Source organism: Mya arenaria, chromosome 15, assembly GCF_026914265.1.
Source record: "Mya arenaria isolate MELC-2E11 chromosome 15, ASM2691426v1".
NCBI lineage: Eukaryota > Metazoa > Mollusca > Bivalvia > Myida > Myidae > Mya > Mya arenaria.
The window spans coordinates 38,528,193-38,536,825 of NC_069136.1; the positions used below are offsets into that span (position 1 = coordinate 38,528,193).

At 33.0% G+C, this 8,633-nt stretch overlaps 1 protein-coding gene and 1 long non-coding RNA gene across 2 annotated transcripts; one reads left to right on the forward strand and one right to left on the reverse strand.

Annotated features, from left to right (window-relative positions):
- The first annotated feature begins 1,242 nt into the window (after positions 1–1,242).
- LOC128220628 (uncharacterized) lies at positions 1,243–3,344 on the forward strand. The gene is made up of 5 exons (XR_008258825.1): positions 1,243–1,302; positions 2,118–2,179; positions 2,366–2,401; positions 2,673–2,764; positions 3,080–3,344. It is a non-coding gene; the product is annotated as an uncharacterized LOC128220628 (long non-coding RNA).
- Positions 3,345–3,386: 42 nt separating this feature from the next.
- Positions 3,387–4,221, reverse strand: LOC128219357 (putative nuclease HARBI1). The gene is made up of 3 exons (XM_052927164.1): positions 4,201–4,221; positions 3,718–3,868; positions 3,387–3,575 (listed from the first exon to the last, which is right to left on the reverse strand). The coding sequence occupies exons 2-3, from the start codon at positions 3,847–3,849 to the stop codon at positions 3,387–3,389; spliced, it is 321 nt and encodes a 106-aa protein (XP_052783124.1). The 5' UTR covers positions 3,850–3,868; positions 4,201–4,221.
- Between the last annotated feature and the right edge of the window lie 4,412 nt (positions 4,222–8,633).

An 8,633-nucleotide genomic window follows, 5' to 3' on the forward strand; every position in this document is an offset into this window, starting at 1 on the left:
GCACGGGAAATTAGAGCGGCCTCTAGTGGCCCTTACTGAGAGAGATAAATAGCCTTCTCGTCAATTAACAGCACTACAGAAACTCTGGCGCAAAGGTGTAATTGTCATTTTAAGAAACAGTTACACGTTTTTCATTCAAATGAATGGTTCTTTTGAATGCATATGGTCTTATTAACAAGCTATATAACTACATTTAATGTTGCTTAAATAACTTCTTGTTCTTGAATTGTTCTAGAGCAAGATATAGATGGTATGTGTGTGTTTTTTTCTTTTCTAGAACAGTATGTAACGCTATATGATTACGTTTTAGTCATAGTGCACAAAAATACGATACTATCCACATATTTGCCTTTAAGTTAGTCTTTTTGATATCAACCAAAGATAATAAAAATCATTGCAAATGAGGGTAATTTCTCCTTATATACTAAATGACAATGTTCCAGTACATTCAACAAGCATCACCTTTCTCTAAAATAATATTAAAATTGGTTTATTCTTAAACTTTTATACATGGAATAGAAATAAAATTTTATAATATGCTAATAAGTTTACATTGCAAATACCTATACATTTGGTGATATTGGCCCGATTGTTCAGAAAGTCGCTAAAAGTTAGCGAATCGTCAAATTAACAATCGCTACATTTTTTATGTATCGCTTGCTAACAAATTGTTAAAATTCCGATTGTTCAGACTATTGTTATCGCTATCGCTAACTAATAATCGTTAAACTATTTAACGATATCGCTAGGAAGTTTAGCGATATCGCTAAATTTTAAGCGACAAATGTATAATGGGGTTGACCCATAATGCATTTGCTTTTTCCCACAATGCATTTAAATGCATCAAGTATTACCCACAATGCATTGAAAAAAACATAATGGCTGCCCAAGCAGACAACACTTTGTCATTGTCAGAAAAAAATAAGAAAAGAGGTTGCAACTTTTGTGCATATGAGAGGGAAATTCTCATAACTGAATATGAAAAAGTAAAGGACAAATTAAATAACGCAAAGGTATCACAAGATGCGAAACAAAAGATGTGGGATTGTATTGGAAGTGCTGTTTCACTTGCTGGAGTTGGGATAAGAACAGGAAAAGATGTGAGAAACAAATTTCACAACTTGAACCGGGTTGCAAAGGCAACAGAAATGCAACAAAGAAAGCATTTGAAGGGAACAGGGGGTGGACCATCATCTGAAAAACCACCCGAGGAGGTGCTCCGCCTTTTAAACATCAATAAGGCAGACCCAGGCTTCAGTGGGATTCCTGGTGGGCTAGAAACCACAATTGCAGCAGAGAAGGGTATAAGACTTCTTAATTCATTGTTTATTTATAGATTTAATTATCAAGTACTTCTTAATTCATTAAGTATCATGTTTATTTACAGATATATTTCTACACTATCAAATGCTTATTAAAATATTTCCGTCTGCTAAAAAGATACACAAATGAACTCGACATGTTCTAAAAATAGAAAATGGAATTCCTACCTCCATTTTGTTTCCATGTGGAGTGTGAATATGACAAATCCTTGAATAATGAAAAGATGTCATGATAATTTACCATAGTCAATTGTCCATGACATAAGTTCATACCTTTGCAAATACATGCTACGTGTCGCAGCTTCAAATATTATCCAGTAAAGCGATTTTTTCTTCCAGCGCTTGCCAACTTCTGTCATGATTCATGTGCCACTTGATTGTAGAATGGTTTAACCGGTTTATGTTATTAAAATTCGAATGTCACAAACTTTTAACACGATGAAATAATCATTAAATCACAAACAGTTGTAAACAAATAAATGTGATACATGTTAAATGTATCTTTTGCAAGCATTTATATCATTTTGTTTAGATCTATTAATTTATTTATTTAAAATTATAATCCAGCAATTCTATATTTCATGATAGTGCCTTCCCTTGATATTTGAGGCCCTGACATGGGGTCACCATAACCCATTGTATAAATAAAATCCAAATTTTGAGACGGTTATTAGTATTGAACTGCTTCGATACAGCACATTAGATGCAATGGATTTTATTTTATCCTTTCAATTTAACTTTGTTTCATCTATCATCGATGTAACTTTAAAAAATAAACATAACATATATTTTCAGAATTAAAGGTCGATGAGCTGCCAAATGGTGATGTGGTTATTCAAGTCATACCAGAATCAGATGTATGTTTATTTTATTCAATTGTAAATTATCATGTTGATATAATGTATACATTTATGAATTAAATACCTTAATTTTTAGCAATTAAAATTGAATTATATATCAACAATTGATCATTAAAGAGTTAACATGAAATCACACCCTATTCTTAAATAGTACACTTCAATGTATGCCTTATACATTTACAGTCAGAAGCAGAGAGACGTGCAGTGTTCGATTTGGACGTAAGAAATTATAATTATTTTCTAGGCTGTATTAAAAATGTTAATGGATTTAGAGGCTGAAGGAGGAAACAAATTCTGAAATAAAATATATAATTAAATGGGTGTTATTTAGGGTTATAACTTACTGTCAAACTCAGCTGCAAGATATATATTTTATTACATTGAAAGTAAGGTACACACATACGAAGCCAAAATCATGACTTGTAAAACAAAACAATAATTCTATGCTATGTGTATTAATTCTATATCTTAATTTGCTTTCTCATATCAGACGATATAATTAGACAGAGGAAGCCAGTCCACCGGCAAGGAATTCCCAAGTAGAATGCAATCCTCGAGTAATCAGCAAGTGAAAAAAATGAAGTAAGCAATTTTATACATATAAGGAATTGTTAACTTTAAAATGGAATACTAACTTATTTGAACTCTGGAATGAAATATGTAGCTGTATATTTATGCAACAAGACGTGAATAGACATAATAACATTGTATTTATCGCATTGAATGTTTTCGTCTAGATATGAAGATGATACTACCTTCAATAACCTTGGTTTCAAATACAAGCTGAATAAGCAATAGATGGGCAACGCTGCAAATGTTGTTTTATTTAGTTATTAGATACAATAATTTTAAATTTTAATTAATGTTGTTTTTTTCATTAACATGTTATCCTTGCAGAACATCTCTCCAGGAAAAGGTGCAGACAGCTCAACTGGAATGGTTCGAAGGACAAAATAAAAAAGTTGAGCTGGAGATGGAACTTTTGAGGGAAAAGATCGCAACGTCTAGGGAGAAAAGGAAGCTGTTTAAAGCTTTGCAGACAGAGTTGAAGGGGAAGGATGACATGGACATAATTCCATTAGTTTGTGACGAATAGGGTAAGTGGATCAGTTAACAGAAATGCATAGAACACGTAACTTTACTTTGTTACATCAAAACAACAACATAGCACCAGCTGCATGCTTCCTTCCAATAGGAAATGTTTCTATCCAAAATAGGCCTGCGCAATATGGTCACGGATGGCAAATCCATTTTCACCACCAACATAGGGTATAAGTGGAAGTTCATCCACATCGCCGTCATCAACGTCAGGTTCACCAAACAACATGGCAATGTTATGCAATACTGCGCAAGCGACAATCTCTCTACATGCTTGAGCGGGTGTCTTCCTTACCTAGAGTATAGTATATAAAACAAATTGAATAACTTAACATATATAGGCAAAGCTTCGAGCTTATATATATATCCTTTTTATATCCTTTTTTTTAAAGATATATAGCATTATTACATAACCTAAATTAATCTATCAAACAGACCTTCTTGCACATGACGGAGAATCTTCTCTTCCATCTACCAAATGTTCTTTCTATAACAACCCTCGAACGGCAGTGGGCTCTGTTGAATCTGGTTTTCACCGGTGTATCAGAGACTCTGTACGGCGTCAACATGTAACGCGAACAAGCATATCTTAAAAAAGACAAGAGAGAGAAATACTTTAATCTTGTGGCTGTTAATAATGTTATAATTTGTTGTTTCAGATTGGACCATAGCAGATAAGAAACAGGGGGAGATCATCAGTTCTGAAAATAATACTGTGTTAAAAAGATGACACTATTCATTCTGAGTATTAATAATGTTTTAATTGATCTCATATGATAAACATATTGAATTCAAAGGTTTGAAATATACATTATAACAGTGTGATATACTGTTGTAATAATAATTATATTCATTTTTTTTTTATCTTTCAAATGTTTGTGTATATTGTGTGTTGCCCAAAAGTTTTAATGTGGACCTACCCGCTGTCAGCAAGTAGAACACCATCTTCGAGTGTATGAATATTTTCCTCCAGAAAGTCCTGTAGCGAAGACGCTCGAAAAACAAAACTGTCATGCGCAGAGCCCGGCCATTCTGCGTTTATGAAAGTAAATCTTCCTGAAAATAAGGTTAATTCACTGACCTTCATCAACAGACGATTGATTATGGGATCATAAGGTCAAATTACCAAGTTAATTGTTATCTTTTAAAAAAGGATTTCACCTTGATAAACATAAGACCCAGCTCATCCTACATCTTCAAATATAAATTCAAATACTGATGTTAATACACAAAACATAATTTTGAGGTCAGTGTCCTTCTGACCAAATCACTAAATGATATTAATCCTTTCCAATAGGCGAAAATTCAGATTCAGACTTTTACTTTTCAAAATCGGGCGGAATACTCAGTTAATATGCAATACACAAGATAGTTTATGATAAACACATACGTGATCAATTAAAACAGGATTCACCTGAATAATGTATTGCAATATTATGTACCTTTATTATCACAAACTGCCATTACATTTATGGATGCCCTTCCCTTCCTGTTAATGAACGGCCTTTCTTCTGTTGGGCCTGGCTTTGTAATTTCAACATGTGATCCATCAATGGCACCTGTTGTCGAAACACATTTTATTACAAATGAGCATAATTAATATAAATTGATCACTATGAAACGAAATGGAAATTCTTTAATCCATCTACAAATATTTGTTTTTAAGATTAATGATAAATTTAACAGCTTTAAAAAATAAATAAAAAATGAATGAATTGAACCAAAATTAATGCAACATATGAACGTATCAGTGATAATGTGATGTTGGTTACACTCATAATTTTTATATTTTTTAATACATATGGATGATTTCGCACCAATCACATTTGGAATCCCAGCTACATCCGCAAACCCTGCCATAATGTTGCGACGGGTGTCCATTCTAGTCGGCCAACGTATAAAGCGATCTTTCATCTCTACAAGACCTTCTGTTACATGTTTTACCACGCGACAAACTGTCGCCTTGTCGCGCCCCATGGTGTCCCCTACCACATCGAAAAATGCCCCAGTGGCATAATAACGTAGAGCAATGCAAACCTGAGGGTAAGAAAACATACGTATGTTTTCACGTAAGTTTTTGTTTCATTGATAATACATTTATGTTTTCTACGAATTTATTATACAGTTCTCAATATTACTAACTGTACTATTATTTAAATAATTATAACGCTCCTTAGCTTTACTTTTTGTTCATTTCTTGAGATTCTGTTTTCCACCGATTTTTGTATTGAGAATATTTGAAGACGGGCCTCTCTTAAACACTACGAAACCGTTTTAGCAATAAAAAAAGTTAATCAATGCTATCATAAAATTGGATACAGAAAATAAAAAACACCAGGAAAACCGTGTATACATTTGTGGATTACACTCAAATTGCAAGACACATAAGGTACTTTACGATTTGATTCAATGCATTAATTAATCATTGTTTGAATCTTATCGTAGATAACTTGTATCTACCTGTAGATGACACAAACCTACTATTCAATTTCAACAGTGGAAGGTAAATTTTGCTTTGTCATTCTGGCATAAGTATAAAATTAACAATTAATATCACGGGTCTATTAACTGATTAAAGGTCCATGTTAATATTAATGATTGAAAGGTATATATATACACATAAGTCCAATTATAATTCCTCTGATTAATTGAAATTTTTACCCAAAATGAAAAAAAAATGGTATAAATATTTACCTGCTCTGCGGGATCCATGGCACAACATTTACCGGTAGGTCTACGGAGCCTTTCTTCAAGCTGGTCAGTTATAAATTGCAACCCTTCCTTACCAAATCTGTACTTTGCACGCAGTTCCTTGTCTGTGAGAGTTTTATATACAAAATTTGGCCGATAAACACGTTTTTTCCTGATGTTTACATTCTGAGCACCAATTATTGCGGCCATTTTGTTTGTCGTCGTTAACCGTCGCTAAATTTTTGATATTAGGGTAAGAGGTGATTTAAATTTGTTGTTAGTTTAACGAAAATGTTGACGATCGCTATTGCTAAAAACTTCTGAACAATCAAAAACAAATTAGCGAATATCCTAACGATCGCTATCTGTTTATCGCTAAATTTAACAACGATTTTCGTCGTTAACTATTTAGCGACTTTCTGAACAATCGGGCCATTGTCTACGAATACTGAAGTAGCTATTTAGCGACCATTGGACCAAAAAGGGTTCTAGTCCGATTTCATTATTCTTATAAATTACAGAAATACCGAAACTCTATTTAATACAAACCTTAAACGTGTTGTTGTAATAACCATTTGTAAATATATCTACATTTATCAGAAATTATTTATCAATTTATATATATACTCACGAATCAATACAGCAGTAATAAAGTGGGTTGTGTATTGTATGTAGAACGTAATTGTTGAAAATGGTAGTGACAATAAGTGCCCTTTAAACAATGTTCATTAGGTGTAATAACATCATTCTATTACCCTTTTAGCTGTTCATGAAATATATTTAATTCATAGTGTCCATCTGGTTTCTGTACTAGACAATATTGGTAATTATTCGTACATTTTGGCATAGATAGAAGCATTTACAATTCACCATTTAAAGGCAATAAAAGTTTCGAAAATAATGAACAAAATCATTATGTTTTGTATGTTTCGCTTCACAAACATTTTACACGAACCCTAACGGTAATGCGACGTATTTTAAAACAGAGCAGCATTTTGTACTTATAAAATTAGACACTTTAATTGTGTCATGATTTGCATCATACATTCAACTGTATATCTGAAGACATACTTCTATCGTGCGATATTGCATCTTCTACGATTTGAACAAGACGAACCTTATTTCAATCTAAAACCCTTCTGAATGTACTGAATAGACCTCTTCCTAATTGACACATGACGTTCGTTATTCACATCATTCCGACTGTTTAACTCATTCTAAGTAAGGCTTCGTTCCTAAGGACTCCACTGTCAAACAGTTGTTCTGCATGTCATCAATTAAAGACAAAAGGGTTGTCTTGTCTGGTTCTATGTCTGAGACGGAAATATTACAGATCTGTTGGACTCGCACAAGGTTTAATGTTCAGTTTTACGTTCCAAATTTGAATTAATATACCCATATATACGTTTTATGCATACGGCACTACCTTTTACGTGGTGGGCGCTGATCTGCTGCCCTACAATTAAACATAGGAAGGACATGATTAATATGTTAGCTAATTATGGATTGTATCATTGAATCATCCAAAACTAAAATTGCGTCTCTGTTTTGATAGACAACTGGACAGCTGCACCCTCCTACATTTGTGGGTAACGTTCAAATAGCATCATATTTTCTAGTTCCAGTTCATGCCATGAACATATTTAATCCGTCGAACAGCAACCTTCGATGCAGAGCTTTTAACTAATGCAATCATTCAAATACGTCCTTGATCTGAAAGAGCATTTGATGACAGTTACGATCAAGGACAACTATAAATTATATATTACCCCACTGTTAGAATTCAGAATCCTAGCAGAAAATGTTCATCATTTTTGGGAGGAATATTACCAAATATTTGTGACTTTTCATAGTTGAAGAATATTTTAGAAAATCTCTCGGCATAGTATCGATTATTTTGGGAATGTTCCCACAAATGTTGAAACCCCCACCACCAAATTTTCAAGATCAAATTGGTAATATTCCCAGAAAACATGGACATTAAATTCAGAATCCTAGCAGAAAATGTTCATCATTTTTGGGGGGAATATTACCAAATATTTGTGACTTTTCATTGTTGAAGAATATTTTAGAAAATCTCTCGGCATAGTTTCGATTATTTTGGAAATGTTCCCACAAATGTTGAAACCCCCACCACAACTTTCAATACTATACTACAAAGTGTTTGGAAATATTTTCAAAATGTTTTGGCAATGTTACCAAATTTTCAAGATCAAATTGGTAATATTCCCAGAAAACCTGGCTTACTATGGATACTTTTGGGAATATTACCAGAAATGTTGAAACCACACTATAACTCTTCAATACTATACTATGAAGTGTTTGGTAATATTCCCAAAGATATTTCTAACCCTACAGAAATTCAGGGTTTCTGTTGAATAAAAATGTTACCATGCTGAAAAGGGAAAGTTGCGTTTTCCCTTTTCATTTTGCGGTTTGTTATTTGTTACTAGGGTGAATATAAAATAGTTTCCGTCAAAGTTGCAATGTGTGTTTACCACGACAAACCTAATGCGTATTTATTTTTCTCCACATCGATTAATACAGAGCATGTACTCCTTTAATAACATTTAAAATTAAAAACACGTATAACAACAATTTTTGGTGTCTAGACGAAATGTTTTTCGGTGCCCTTTCAAATGAACTAAAATATCTTGTTTTT